At 49.8% G+C, this 15,711-nt stretch overlaps 1 protein-coding gene across 2 annotated transcripts in view; it reads right to left on the bottom strand.

Moving 5' to 3' along the window:
- Nucleotides 1-16: 16 nt before the first annotated feature.
- The window catches only part of Golga7b (golgin A7 family member B), a 30,060-nt gene continuing 14,365 nt past the window's right edge, over nt 17-15,711 (bottom strand). The window contains exons 3-7 of one of the 2 annotated variants that reach the window (XM_029544077.1): nt 12,253-12,545; nt 5,718-5,843; nt 2,489-2,641; nt 2,314-2,415; nt 17-1,154 (exon numbers count right to left, since the gene is read on the bottom strand). In XM_029544077.1, the coding sequence (XP_029399937.1) occupies nt 1,044-1,154; nt 2,314-2,415; nt 2,489-2,641; nt 5,718-5,843; nt 12,253-12,264 (504 nt within the window). In that variant the 5' untranslated portion in view covers nt 12,265-12,545 and the 3' untranslated portion in view covers nt 17-1,043. Of the gene's footprint in view, nt 1,155-2,313; nt 2,416-2,488; nt 2,642-5,717; nt 5,844-12,252; nt 12,687-15,711 lie in introns of those variants that run through there. The other variant, XM_029544068.1, reaches the window with a different exon arrangement.

Raw genomic sequence — 15,711 nt, 5'->3', positions numbered from 1 at the left:
CACACACACACACACACACACACACACACACACATGCATGCTTACACATAGACATGCACATTCACACATTGCACTTGTGCACAAGCATACATAATTGGCATGCATGTGTTGCACACATGCACTTAACATTCTCCCTCATTCACTCAGATAAACATAGGTTCACACACATGTGCACATACACACATTGACTTTTACAGTCATACATATACAGGCACTCATATTCATACCCTTGTATACTCACATGTGTACATGTTTAGCCACCCATATACATACATACATACATACATACATACATACATTCATACATACATACATAATTTGCGCACACAGTGCACTCCACATGTATGCACACAATGCGGGAATTGGCTCCAGTTCAGGAGTTCAAGCTCTGTTCAGCTGCATTCATCCAAAGAGTTTTACTGTACCCCAGTGGAGCCCATCAGAGTCCTAGGCTGAACCCTTAAAATCAGTTCCTGGTGGGGTGCAAAGTCTCAGAGTTGGGTGCTTCTTGGCAAGGCTGAGAGAACCTTCGGCTTGAGTGAAGGACAGGAAAGACACTGCTTTTGGAGCGGCTGAATAGCTCCCAGGGCACCCATCTCCCCAGTGAGGAGATGGGGCCACTGACAAGCAGGAGCCCATAGTAGCATTGGGCTTTAGAAAGAGTCTTTAAGGATGAAGTATCATGCAGGGTGGGAATTCTCCAGGCCCTCCTTAGAGTGGGGAAGGAGGCAGGAAAGAGAGGGTTTGTCCAAGCTGGGTCCCCCACCCCAACCTCAGACACCCTAGGAAGATCTGGCTCTGATGACCCAGATCAGCCTCGTGGGAGAAAAAAAAAAAAAGGTCCAGGGTCAGAAAGAAGAAGATCCTGCCAAGAGCAAAGGGCTGGGGACACGGAACAGCGGGCAGTCACCCTCCCTTCCGCGCCACACGGCAGGGTGGGCCCAGAGAAAGACTCAGAAGCGGGTGCTCTGGTAGCGCAGTCTCCGTAGATCTGCCAGCCCCTCGCTCCGGCCGTACACCTCCCTGCAGGGACTCTCGGCCAGTCACCGGGCCCCCGCCCCTCCCCCGCCAGCGCTGCTGCTGCCGCTGCCACTGCTGCTGCCGCTACTGGAACTCCCACTGCTGCACCGGTCCTCATAGATGGAGATCTCGATCTGAGAGGACAGTTAAGGAGCTGCGAGCATCTGGCTGCTAATCAAAGAACCACGGGGTACAGATCCAGAATGAGCCTGTGGCCTGAAGCCCGCTACGCCCAAAGACCAGAGGCCTGACTAAAATCCAAACCTTTCTCCAAGCCTCAGCTAACAGTTTCTGAGAGGACACAGGGCTGAGTGCACAACGGGATCTCACGGACAGATTCTGGCTTTCTTCGAGATGCATTGTGGGATCCCAAGTCACTGATGCACCGGGAAATGGTGTTAGGTACAAACACTTCCCTTTGTAGATCCCTAATGGCCCACTCCAGTCTGGCCAGTCCAGTTCCTTCACCTGCTAATAGTCAATTATCACATCTGCAAACTGGGGACACTAACAGCGCCTTGGGGTTCCTGTGAAAATTAAGTGGAGTACCTGAGTACTGAACACAACACAAGAACTCAGTAAAAAAAGAAGCAGGGGGAAATATGTGTGTGTTTCTGGGGACTGTGTTTTCTGAACTCTTCTCTCAGCTTTATTGTAAAATATATTATTTTAACTACTGCATGGGGAGCTATTCACCTGAACTACTGTTCCAAGTGGGGTCAGCAGAACTCCTGTCCACCCCCTGCCCGGCCTGTCACCAAGACAGCCAACCCATAGAGCAACCCCATCCTGCTGCTCACTTTGCTCATATGTATTCAGTGGACAGTGGAGCTCAGCACAGGCTATTCAAGGAGATTTGTGGAAGGCGTGCAGACTCTTTGAGGACCAGAAAACATTACAGGTTAAGAGAGCCTGGGCTCAAATCCTAACTGTGACAATCTGCTGCTTGAAGGTGAGTGATTGAGCCAGCTCTCTTTCAGCGTCCTGGTATACACGGGAGGCTAGGAAAGGCCCGAACTCCTGGGGATGTGATGGAAGTCACATGAGATGGTATTTTTCAAAGCCTTTGCATGGTGGCTGGCCTGTTTTAAGCACTGGTGGCATGCAGCTCAATAAATACCAAGCCTGAAACTCACAAGTGACCCCAAAAACTAAACGTGAAGGACGCCTACAGCCAGTGGTGTGTGGGATTCCGGAAGGCCCCTTGGGAGGCTCCCATTTCCTAGCAACACCCTCAAGGAGCCTGTTGGGTAGACAGCTCTGCACCTCGCATAGAAGAGCGCGGAAGGATACAACCCTCATTCCGCGTTCCACCGGATCCGTGAGCAGGAGCCCTCGGGGAGCAAAGACCTTCTCGTTCTGTTCCTGGATGTAACGGGAAATCTTCTTGAGAACCTGCAGAAACAGGGGTCCTGAAAGACGAGTCTGTGTCAAGGTAGCTGGGGAAGGGGAGATGGGGAATCGGTACCTTCTCATAGTGGGTCTCCATGCAGAGGAAGATGAAGTAGGCCGTGGCACAGGCCAGGCAGCCCTCCAGGTAGGAGCTGCCCCCGATCTTCTCAGCCTCTGCATAAAAACCATTGAGGGTCTTCACAGTCTCCTCAAAGAGCTGCCGCTCAATCTGGAGGGAGAGAGTCAGACTGTTAGTCTCTCTAGCGTGGGGACAACCGCCAGTAGGGTGGGATAACAGTCCTGGGGCTGCGTGGGTGAGAGGTGGTGAAATACTGACCCACAGGCGTGACTGAGAGGCTGCAAGCAGAACAGACAGAGCTCGGGAGCAGGAGACCTGGACTTTGATCCGGACTTGCCCATGAGCTAGCCGTGTGGCCCTGCCTGAGTGGCTTGCGGGTACTGTGTCGGCTTCCAGTAGGATGAGACCCAACATGACTTTTGGCCTCCCTTGGAAACAGGAGACCTGTGGTGTCCTAGATCAGTGGTTGTCAACCTTTCTGATGCTGTGACCTGTTAATACAGTTCCTCCTGTTGTAGTGACACACACACACACACACCCGCAACCACAAATTTTTTTTTTTGCTACTTCATAACTGCAATTTTGCTACTGTTGTGAATCATAATGTAAATATCTGATATGGAGGATATCTGATATGTGACCCCTGGGAAAGGGTCATTTGACTTCCAAAGGGGTCACGACCTACAGGTTGAGAACCTGTATGTCCGAGATGTTTTATGCAAAAGCTCAGCCATGGGTTCTGGTGATGTCACATCCCACTGTAATGATTGTGCCAGGGCAGAGTCTTCTGACATGGAAGGGGCTTCAGCTGCCTGCAACTGACAGTGAAAGCTTAGAAGAGACACTCTAGGGGCTAAGAAGTCACTAACCACCACAGCTGCCTAGTGTGTGTGTGTCTGTGTCTGTGTGTTTGTATGTCTGTGTCTGTGTCTGTGTGTGTGTCTGTGTCTGTGTCTGTGTGTGTCTATATGCATGTCTGTATGTGTGTCAGTGTATGTCTGTATGTGTTTGTATGTGTGTACGTGTGTGTCTATATGTGTCTATATGTGTGTCTGTGTGTGTCTATATGCATGTCTGTATGTGTGCCTGTGTGTCTGTGTGTGTCTGTATGTGTGTCTGTGTATGTCTGTATGTGTCTGTATGTGTATATATCTGTGTCTATGTGTGTGTATGTGTCTGTATGTGTGTCTTTATGTGTCTGTATGTGTCTCTGTATGTGTCTGTATGTGTCTGTGTGTGTCTGTGTATCTGTGTGTAAATGTGTATCTGTGTGTGTCTATGTGTGTCTGTGGGTATGAGTGTATGTGTAGGTGTGTGTGTCTGCATGTGTGTCTGCATGTGTGTGTCTGCGTGTATGTCTATGTGTGTCTGTGTGTGTAGGTGTATGTGTGTNTGTGGGGGTGTGGGGGTGGGGGTGTCTGTGTGTGGGTGTGCCTGAACAGTCAGAGAGTTGGCCTGTATCTTAACAATAGGACACACTGAGAATGTTCTATGTGCCAAAAGCTTTCCTGACACTCCACTCTCTTTCTCACAGGTGAGGATTGCTCTGTGACCCTGAGACCACAAGAACCCGGAGGCCTCCCTGCCCCCACCACTGCCCTAACACTTCCTTCAAAGGATGGGCATGCTTACAGAAGAATGGGGTGCTCATGGTTTTCCAAGCTCCAGGGAGGGTTCAGTCAGCAAAGACCAGCCATGCCTCGTCTTTCATACCTCCTCAAATGGCCTGGTCTACAACCAGATCAGCACCAGGTCTCTGCCTCCTCCAATCCCAAGGCAGCTCTAAGGCAGCTGCCTGCCTGGTGGGAGCTGAACACCCTCGGCAGCAGGCAAACACAAGCCCCGTGGCTGACTGCCTTAGATGTCATCGCCATTGGATGAAGCTGGTGCATCAGCCTCCCTCCCCGTTTTGTCTAAGACAAGTAAAAGGATGGGGAAGCAGTCTCTTGCTCTTCCCCTGGGTCTGTGAGCTGCCCTGCCACCGCTCTGGTCACACAGCATCTACTTTCATCTGTACCTACTTGGGATGCATTTGCATCAGTGTGACCAGGTTCTTGCAGTACTTTCTAGTAACTTTAGTGAGTCACTTCCTGCTTCTAGTCCTGAAGGACTCTTCTGCTCCTGAAGCGCTCTCTCTTCTCTCTCTCTCTCTCTCTCTCTCTCTCTCTCTCTCTCTCTCTCTCTCTGTGTGTGTGTGTGTGTGTGTGTGAGGATCTGGTTAGGACACATTCATATTTGGGAGCTCTAAGGTAGCCGTAAACCCTTACACTGTTTCCCAGGTGGTGCTGACCCTGGCAGCCATGGGGCATAGTTTTGAGACAAGGGCTTAGTGGTGGTGCCCAGTGCTGGCTGCACACTAACAACTCTTGGGCACTTTTTAAAGGCAACACTGCACACCAGTCACTGCCCCAGGAGGTGGTGACCCAGTCCGGGAAGGGGGGCGCTAGGTCAGAGCAGCAATTACTACTGTCATCTTACCCTATCCAGGTAGATGCCTTGTCTGGTCCCCCCATTCCCCAAACTTCACAAATGGCCCCAATCCAGCCAAGAGTGGGAAAACACACTGTGATAGACAGCCAGCTACTGCCCAAGCAAGATCTAGGGACCACTCAATTCTAGCTCACCTGAGAATTCCTCATTTAAAAAAAAAAAAACCTACCAATTATGGTTAAAATAATTTTTAGTTATCTTTTAAAAATTAATTTGCAAATTAAGGCATAAAACATTGCCAGTGCCCAGGCGCTGCTCCCCAGGATTCCGCTGAAGTGCTTTGGGGTGCATTGAGTTTTTTTCCAGCTTCCCAGAAAACTCTAGTGTGTAACCAAGCTTAAGGACAGCTGCCAGCAAATAGAGATGCTAACCACAGGCCAGCTACTGCATCAGCAAGTGTGGAGGACACCTGATCTCACACACTGGGACTCGGAAATTTACATTTGTTTAACACGATTTCTAGTGAATTCGCATGTCATGGTAATTTGAACTGCTGGACAGGAACAAGTCGGGGGGGGGGGGGTTTCTGTTTTGTTTTGTTTAGTTTTTTCAGAGAATTTTCTATGTGGAAATGCAAGACAATCCAATGGGTTTATCATTCTTCCATTTGAGGCAGCTGAACAAGTCATGCATTTTGTGACATTATGTGTCATTTAAGACTAAAGAAAAAAAAAAAAAACTAATTCCCAGTGCCACCACAGAGGTGGAGCTCATGTTTAAAAAAAGGTACCCTTACCCGGCTATCCAGCTCTGGAGGGAATTTGGTCTGGAACTGACAGATGGTGCCGTCACTGTAGTCTCTCTGGATAAAGACCTTGGTGGCCAGTGAAGCGCTTCGCCTGAGCTCCTGAAGATTGTGGACCTGGGGAGATGAACAGGGGACACATGCTTAGGCGACCATTGTCTCAGTGCACTGATACGGAGGGCTCTCCAGCATTGCTGAATCCTGACACACAGGCCTAGGCTGGCTATACAGCCAGGCTCCGGGGATGTCGAGAAACAGGCCTTGTGTAGTTTACATGAGAGGATTCCTAAAGTCATCACAGTGTGTTCACAGAAGCCAAAAGAAGGAGCAAGGCTGGACTAAAACGAGACACTCAGAGCCATCAATCACCGCCAAAAAATGGATTCTAGCAAAGAGAGGTGAGGCGCAGTGGCGGCTGGCCCTACGCTTGCACAGACAAAGGTGGAAGCTCTGCAAGTGGAGTTGACAAGCAGGCTGGGGAGTGGAGCCCATGGAAGAGAGGAAACCTGAGATGCATCCCAAGGGAAAGTGAAGTCCAGGACAAGTTCTAGAAAGCCTGGAAGCACCCACAATGGTTTCCTTAACCCAGAAAAGGCCTAGGAATGGCTATATCCCAAGAGATGGCCGAGTGTAAAGTAGACTGGGGCCAGGATGCTGAATTAGTAGCTTTCCTTGGTAGGAAGACATGGAGTAACTTCTGTCTCTCCATCCAATCTGAAAACTTGACCTTGACCTGGCCCCTGAGGGGAGTGGGGACTATACCACCGAAGAACGAGGTCTCTTCCTTCTCAATCTCCAGCCTCAGTCACTCACACTGGAGACAAACACACCATTGGTGAAAGACACCCAGCATTGGAAATGCATGGAGAGCAGGCCCTAAGGCAGAAAGAAGGAAAGCCAGTTCATCCTGTGTAATTAAGCTGAATCCATCCAGTCACTTTTCTCTCATTTATTGAGTCCCTACTAGTGCCAGGCTCTCCAGACACTGAGCAACAGTCAGTCTGTGGGCTCCAGGGAGGAAGACAAGCTAAAGCCTAACGAGTCAGACTGTGATGAATGGCTGGAACAAAGTCACATCTACTCAGAGATGCTTATGCACAAAGGCTTCTGGGGACCGCACCGAGTCCTAAGGGAAGGTTAGGAATACGCAGTGATGGGGGCTGGCCAGAAGTAGAAAGAGGAGGAGAGGGTGGCCCTGGAAAGGGGAGTAACAAAGACATGGTCTGCTCCAGCAGCTCAAGGCAGCATCTAACAAGACCAAAGCTGGTCTGCAGGATAAATACAATCAGTGGGAGATAAATGTGCACTTCAGTAGGTGGCGAGATCACAAACAGGATGGGTCTCTGCCAACAGGAAAGATTTCAGGTTGGAGATGCCTAAAAGCAGAGAAGACCAGAGAGGAACTGACAAGACAGAAAGAGTGGATGGTTGGTCTATCCAGGCCTTAGAAATGTAGGAAACACAGAATATTACATAAGGCTCTCCTAAATTCAGGTAAACTTTGCTTCAAGCAAGAGATTTGATCTCAATGTTTGGGGAATAAAATAAATGGCACATAAGTGCCCCTCCAGTCCCAATATTTCTTGATTCCACTAGGTAGAATCTTTGTTGGAAAAGTCCCCTTTTAATATCTACTAGGATCCTGTGATAATTTTGAAAAAATAATCCATGCTTTAAATCAACACGTTTTAGTAATACAAGTTAATGATCAATGTGTCTCAATCTGGTTATTGTTTCACTATAATGTATTTTCCTGAGAAAGGAAAGGGGTTGTGGCCTTCCCTGCTCTTCCAAAGCCAGCACGAAAGAGCCAGCTATGGATTCTATAAGCTCCGGAAGGACCATTCTGACAGTTCTGTAGGAGCAGGTAAGCCTAAGGGACCACAGAAGACAGGAGTAAGAATGGAAAGGAAACAGAAACCATTGGTTCAGCTGCTCTGGCCGGGACTTGGCTTCCTGCACAGGCATCATCCTTTGTCTGAAACCACACACACACATACACATACACACACACACACACACACACACACACACACACACACACACTCACACATACACACACACATACACACACACACACACACACACTTGCCCCTGTGTACACATAGATGCAGGTGTGTCCATGATCCATGATGGTGTGTCACTAAGTGACTGGCTGGCTGACAGCTAATTCTTATTCCTTCTAAGAACAACCAAGTTCATTCCAAGACTAAGCAAGGGTATATTGGTGTGGCCACATGCTAAGCAAAGTTAGTGGATGTGGTGAATATCTGATTTGACTCCTATAGATCTGAAACTCCTCCCTTCCCCAAAAACCAGAGGAGTCAGGCGTTAAAGACAGTGGAACTGGAAAAGGCCTGAGTCCCTAACTGACCACTCGGAGGACATATGCCTGCTGATTGGGAATGCTCCATTCAGGACTTTGCTGAGAAGGAAGTAATCTTCAATTAGTAAGATGTTAGGTGATGTCTTACATAATACAGACCTATTTGCTCTTGACCAATTCATTCACTCTCAAGTCTCTAGCAACAGCTGTCTCCTGAACCTAGAACCTTGCCTGGCTCCAGGTCACAAGGTACCTGCTTCTGCCCTGGAGAATGTCTGTTGGCCTGGAGAAGAGCAGATGAGACGTGATTTGCATGTAGAGCCTTGGCATGCCGGACTGACCCGATGCACTCAAATCACAGTCTGGCACAGTAGGTAAAGCATGGGATTTTAGGCAAGAAAGGGCCTTATGGTTCTCTCCATCTATGGTGGCTCCATCCAGAAGTACCAAGGGGCCAAGCCAAAGATGGCAGAAGGAAACCTGATCTTGGACAACACATAGCCCTTGAAACATCTGCCCTTCTCTGGACCCCATTTCTTCAAAGATACTAAGCAGGAGTCCCATAATCATAACCCCACCCTCATCTCTGACTTGAAAGAAGCCTTGTCAGGAATGGAGGACATAGACATTTCCAGAGGTAGAGCAGTCAGAGGGCTGGGTTGGGCCTGTGGCTAATAAGAGAGCTCGTGCCCGTGTCTGTCAGCGAGCCAGCCAGCCATTGCCATTGAAGAATGTGCAACCAGGTACCTGACACTTCTCATTTTTTAAGGGAAGCCACAAATCTAAAAGATCTTAACGTCAGCTATCCTGTTTTCTAAATGTTGCAGATATTTTTATTTAAGTGCAAGCACTCACCTGGCTAAATAATGCCGCACATGTATAAAGACTTAACTCCTATTGCTCCAGTTTGAGAATAAAGCCAGAGACTAGACCCAGTCCCAGGTACTTTCTAGCTAGTTTCTTAGCTTTAGGAAAACAGGAAAGAGTTCTTACAGCCACCCCAATACTCCCTGGGACCGCAGAATCTGTCTCCCCTAGGAAGTTTCCCCTTAGAATCTTTACAGGAGTATCTTAGGTGTCTCTGAGAACTGAGCTACCCCCTCTATCTCACAGCCCCCAGCCCTGCCTGTTCTCCTCGCTCTCCCATCACCATACCCCAGCCTGTTGGCAGCTGAGGCCAAGACCAAAGGTCTTTCATGAGGAGGAAAATCAGAGGTGAGATCTGTGGGCACCATTTCCCAGGCCACAGTGTAACAAGGACGGGAAGAAGACCTAGAGACGGAGCATAGAAGGTGACATAGTGTGTCTCCATACACCTGTAGTCCCTCAGGCTGGGCTTGAATAGAACAATCGCAGGAATGCAATGAGCTCCTAGGACTGGCATGCCCAAGACAAACAGGAGGTCCCAGTTGGTCCACACATCCATCCTCACTCCATAAGATGCAGGTGAGGGCCAGCTCAAGGATCCCGAGATGGGCCGGGTGGCAGTAGAGGAACGCAGCTCATGATTCACTGCAGCCAGGTAGGGCCTGAGGGTGGAAAACCGGGCACAGGGCCACCCTTCTTCTTAGCCTACACTCAGGCCCAAGCTCAAGCCAGTGACTCAGAGATCAGACTTCCAAATATCCTGCCTGGATAATGCTACTTGGATGCACTTAAAGACCTGCCAAAATCCACTTCAGGATGCTCCTCCAAACAAACAGCTGCTCCCCAGTTGTTCTTGGCCGTTTGGCCTGCTTCCCAGGCAGACCCTGCTCCTAGTGACACACATGGGCAGAGACTCACTGCTCAGGAAATGGGCTTGGTAAAGCTCTCCTAATGAGGTCAGCATCTCACTCAGGAACCGCCTTTCCTCCCTCTTCTGTGTTCTCCCCTGCGTACACCCTTCCCCTAATGCTCACTTCTAAACAGAAATCAGGAGGCAGAAAATTCAGTTTCCATAGAAAGCTGTCTTCCCCTCCCCCTTCTCCCTCCCCCTCCCCCATCTCCTCCTCCTACCCAGTTCTGTTTCTTCTTTAGACTGCTAAGGAAATGACCATGGGAAATTGGAGTGAGGTTTTCCTTCCCCCAACAGGTTTTTCCTGGCAACCTCAATCCAATCCTAATAGTAAAAAAAACAGCCTAGGGGATGAGTCACCCCAGCCCAGACACCATACATCCTGTGCCTTGGCAGAGCCTGAGTTTCTTCTCTAAGCACTGACAGCAGAGTCCAGCCAAGTGAGGCTTAAAGTGTTAGCCCTCAGCTCCTGCCCATCCCGGACAGTCTTCTGTCCCTCTGTCCTCAAGATGAACAGCCAGGGAACCCAAGTCCCTCTAGCTCGGTGGTCCTCAACCTTCCCAGTGCTGGGACCCTTTACACAGTTCTTCATGTTGTATTTGGTGACCCACAGACATAAAATTATTTCCATTGCTACTTCACAACTGTAATTTTGCTACTGTTACGAACTGTAATGTAAATATCTGATATTTCGGGTGGTCTTAAAGGAGTTGTGACCCACAGGTTTAAAACTTCTGCTCTTGCTCTTTCTAACACTTCTCTCCTCGCTCAAGACCCCTAGAACTCTGGTAAGCATCATACAGGCCACCTGGATACACTTTCCTGGATGCTAACCATGAAGATAGTGGTCATGGAGGCAGGGTGAATTATTGTCTTAACGCTGCAGTTGAATCATCTGTAAAATGGGATAATGAAACCTTTGACTCCTTCACCAGGCTGAGGCAGGCGTCCAAGCCTCCGTCCTCTCGTCTGTTAATTGCAGATAATAACACCATCCGTGCCCACTTCACAGAGCTGCTCACACACGCACAGCCATTCTGTGTGCCGTGGCCTTATACCCACACAGGCGTTATGAGCAGAGCCTCTCCCAGGGGAGAGTCGTCAAGCCTACTACCAACAGCTTCTTGGAAACCTGGCCTTGACCGAGAAGTGTGAGTCTGTGGGTAGACTGTGTAGGCCACAGCAAACCTGTAGGGGAGAGACTTTTGTCTCCAAAAGGGGAAGGCCTTTTGGAGCCCATTGGATCACACTAGCAACTGCTGCTGTGGTCTGGCAAGCCTGCCTGCCCCTGGGTGTGTGTGTGTGTGGGTGTGTGTGTGTGTGTGTGTGTGTGTGCAGGCATGAATCCCTGCTAGCTAACCTCGTGTAACATCAGCAGGCAAACAATGCCAAGCAACATCAGGAGATCCAATGGCACGATGGCAGTAGCACTTGGTACTGATGTCATGCCACTCGCCGGGATCCCAGAGGCACCTCACAGAATCATTCACAGGCTTTTGCTCTCCTCCTTGGCAGTGGTCCAGCTAGACTGGAAATGGGGAGGCACCACAAAAGCCGGCAGCAGCAGAGCTGGGGAGACCCAGTGTGCTGCAACACTCCAAAAATTCAAAGAAACTTTCAGCTCTGCTGTAAGGCTGTTGCATTCTGTGTGGGTACCACCAATCCAATCCTTTCTTCCGTGTGTCAGCTTCACCATGTGTAAAGAGCACTCCCCGGGGAGTAGTGTCTCTGGGGGTGAGACACAAGTCCTGACTTCTTACACATTATGCCAAGATTTTTGTCCTTCGCTAACAGGTCCCTTGGTCTATGGACACACTGTGAAGAACACAGTCTCTTCCCCCTCGCAGGCAAACGTGGATACACTGAGAACAGCAGCTCAAATGGAGAAGGAAAGAAATTCTCAAAAGTGGGGGCTGGTGCAGGAGGTTCATTAAAACCAACCCTTTGGGTTCTGGGCCTGAGCCCTTTGTCCATGTTCTCCTCCTAAGGAAATGTGGATGTGAGGGAAGGTCTGTCTTCCCTAGACAAGCATTTGGGTTAGGAGCAGGATGCTGCACCGCATAGCAACAACAGCAGTAGGCCACCCTCCCTCCCCTTACACAGGTGTGCAGGGATCTCCAAACCTCTAAGGAGTTAGAACCCTGTGTTCAGGAGAAGGGAAACCCCAGCCCAGCTGGGACTTGGTGCTATTGGTAACAAGTAGATTCCCGGTGCTCAGGGTGGCATGGGCAAGACTGACATGTCAAAAGTGAGGGGATCACTCAGCAAAGCTCTGCCGATATGCCATGCCACTCCACACCTCCCCCGATGAGGGAACCACCCTCTACCCCCATCCGCCCCCGCCTTCTCCTCGTGCCCAGTCTGCCCCTAGTGGGGAATCATTCCCTGCGGCATTGCCTGCGGGTTAAGGTGCTGGCCCCTACCTCCGTGGCCATCTTCGGGGCGTTCTGACCAGTCCCTTGCTGTCGCTGGGCTGCTCCAGGGGGGCTGTCCGCGGTGCTGATATCAAGAGCGGGTGGGCTGGACGAGGTCAGCGAGGGCCTGGGCGCTGTCCGCGGTACTGATGAGATCGCCGAAACCTGAAGCGTGCTCCTGCGGACCGGTGGGTCCCTGAAAGGGGGTCCGTGCTGTCCACGGTGCTGACGCGGGAGCCGGGCCGGGGAGGCGAGGCCGCGCCGGAGGCTCCTCACCACCCGATCGCCTGCTGCCAGGGTTCCTGCAGGCAATGGCCCGGTTTTATCTTTGACAGTGGCAGCAGCGGCGGGCACGGGGGCGGCGGGGGAAGGAGGGGCCAGCGCCTCGGCGGGCGGGGAGGGGGAAGCCGCGGCCCCCAGACTCCGGCACCCGCCGGAGAGGAGCCCCGCCCGCGGCCACCGGCTCCGCTCCCGCCCCACCCCGTCCCGCCCCGCCCAACGCCCCGCCTCTCCTGCCTGCCCTCCCCACCCCCCAGCAGGAGTGCCTAGAGCGTTGCGCTAGCTTCCACCGCCTCCGGGGACTTCCAGAAGCTGAAGAAAGAAGATGGGCTCTGCCGCAAGGCACCCCGGCCTGCAGTACGGAAGTCCCGACCATCCACAGGCCGCCAGCCTCTTACCTTTCCAAACACCTTCAAATTCTCACTCTAACCTTCCCAGTCCTGTCCCCAAGCACTACCCAGCCTTATAGGGACATTCTCTTCCCTCTTTTCTCCTTTCCGCTTCCTTAAACCCCATTAGCTAGAGGAATATGCTGCAGATATGAGAGAGCATTTTCTTTAAACACTTACGCACATTTCATCCCCGGGTTTTTCCTAGGGCCCTTTCTCTCAAGGAGCTCCATATGGAAACCAGTCTTTCTTTATGGTCCTCCTGGTCCAGGTCCCACCCCTTACACTTCTGTCTCCCTACCACCATCCCAGAGTTTATACACACTCCCACAATACCCAATTACCACCACTAGTCAAGAACCACATGCCAAACCAGTATGCCCACTCTCCAAGGTGGTAATTTGGCATTAGGCCTTCCAATCAAATGGTTTATCTACTTAATAAGCAGAAAGGAAACCCCAACACAGGTGTCTCTGAACACATTCCTAACAACCCCAGATCTGTGTCTGAGGGAAGCTTGGTACTTCCTCTACAGCCTGGCTGCCCACAGGTCAGCAGTGTCAGCCATGACACAGGACTGGAGTAGATGCAGCAACAGGCAGCCAGAAGACCTGACTCCAGTTCAGGCTTCTCTCGATTTCCTACCTTGAGTAACTGTCTCACTCCCTGAGTTTATGGTCCTCTTTCTGCAGGATACACTAGTTGGCCTTCACTAGCCTATAGCTAGGGCCCTTTCTTTTTCTACCAAATTTCCCATTTTCATTTTCCAAACACACAGGAGACGTTGGAGAAAAAACATTTGCCAGAACTGTACCGTCAACTACTTCGGCAATAGTCTTTTCACATTTGATTTTGATTTGTTGGCTTTGCTGACAGAAACTGGATCAAGGAGACGTATATAATTTGACTAGATTATTAGAAAGTGATAGATTCCACAGTTTTATCCTTAAATACTTCAGCTCTCATCCCCTCAGAATGAGAGCAGTTTCCTGAGGCAGGTGTGATGCTGCACACCTTTAATCTCGGCGCTCCTGAGGCTGAGGTGGGTGGAGAGACGTGAGACCTTGTCTCAAAAAGCAAAATAACATTCTCCTCTGTAATCACAATATCATTATCATGTCTTTTAAAATTCCATGGTAACCCTACTATTTTAGGATGGTTTGTTACCCCAAAGACATATTAATAGCATTTTTTTTTCAGCAGAACTTTCTATTTTTAATACCAAACATTTATGGATCACTTAATGTGTGCCAGACAGTTCTACACTGCACATATATTTTGAAATCCTGACAACTGCTGTGAGTTACATTTTTCTTTATTTTTTAAAATCTCTGTCTCTTATCTGTCTCTCTGTATCTCTCTGTGCCTTCCGGTCTGTCTGTCTGCCTCTCTCTCTTGCTCATGTGTGTGTGTGGGGGGGGGTGGATTTATGCTCTGAGTGCCAGTGTATGGATGCCACAGAGCCTGTGGAGAGGTGATCAGAGGACAACCTTAAATGTCACTGTCAATCTATACCTTCCGTGGGGTCTTTTGTTTGCCTCTGCATAGATCCAACTAGCTAGCTTATCTCACCATATGAGCACTGGGTTCCAGGCATGCCATATCTGACATTTTTACATAGACTTTGGAGATTTGAACCCTCCTCACTGTTGCACAGCAGTCACTTTAGCTGCTAAGCCATCTCCCCAGCCCCACTCCATATTGTTGTCACCCTTCAGCATTCCATAATAAGTTATCCCTTCAGTATTCCAGAATAAGATGCCCAAAGTCTCCCATGAGAAGGATTTAGATAGAAACAGTCAAGCTCTAAAGGCAATGTGTGGCCTGTGCCCTGACTGCCCTGCCACCTTCTAGTACTTTGCAGACCATAAGCTGACAGAGAACAGACATCTCCACCTGCCTGTCTCAGTAAGAGCGCATTGGGTCTCTAAGGGCAAGTGACATGCTAAACCAGCTAAGGGCAGATATTGTGGTCGGCCTCGTAGCTCTCTCTGTAAGTACTTTGACACGAATGTGCAAACTGGAATTGTCTGCAAATCCACAACGGTCACTGCTAACAAGTGGGCCCGTCATCTAGTGGTGTCCATTGGAGATCTGAGACCATTTCTTACTCTTGCACAGCAAGAGAGTCACTGTCCCTCTCCCTGACATCAATCCTATTAACCTGACAGTTACCTGGAAACCCCCTGTTCACCCGCTGGCTAGAAGAAGTCTCTCCATTCGCTGACTCTTTGTCGAGTACTTACTGAGTACTTACTGAGTACTTACTGAGTCCTAGATTGCAGAGACTTGAGATAGAGCAATGACTAAATACACAGGGACTGTCCTTGCCACGCATGAGAAGAAAAGTTCAGTGCAAAGTGTGGTCATTGCTAGAAAATGAAGTGGGCTGTGATACGGACCTGGGGTCAAAGGTCAAAAGGAGGCGGATTTTGTGAAGGAATACACAGGGGAAACTTTCTTAATAAGGACAGATGTGGGTCGAGGTCTGAAAGAAAGAGAGGGAAATAAGCACACAACTGCCTAGGAAAAGAGTGACAAGGCAGAAAGAACAGAGTTCAAGGACCCTGAAGAGGAGTGGGCCTAATGTGTCCAAAAACTAGCTCCAAACCAGAGTCCATAGAATGGAGGGCAAAGGAAAGGAAGATGGGATGTTGTTGTTGTCCTCCTCCTCCTCCTCCTCCTCCTTCTTCTTCTTCTTCTTTTCTTCTTCTTCTTTTTCTTCTCCTTCTCCTCCTCCTCCTCCTCTCTTCTCTCTTCTCTCTTCTCTCTTCTCTCTTCTCTCTTCTCTCTTCTCTCT

This window comes from Mus pahari, chromosome 1, assembly GCF_900095145.1.
Source record: "Mus pahari chromosome 1, PAHARI_EIJ_v1.1, whole genome shotgun sequence".
Taxonomy (NCBI): domain Eukaryota; kingdom Metazoa; phylum Chordata; class Mammalia; order Rodentia; family Muridae; genus Mus; species Mus pahari.
The sequence above is the reverse complement of the archived record's forward strand: the minus strand, read 5'-3'. Positions and strand labels throughout refer to the sequence as shown.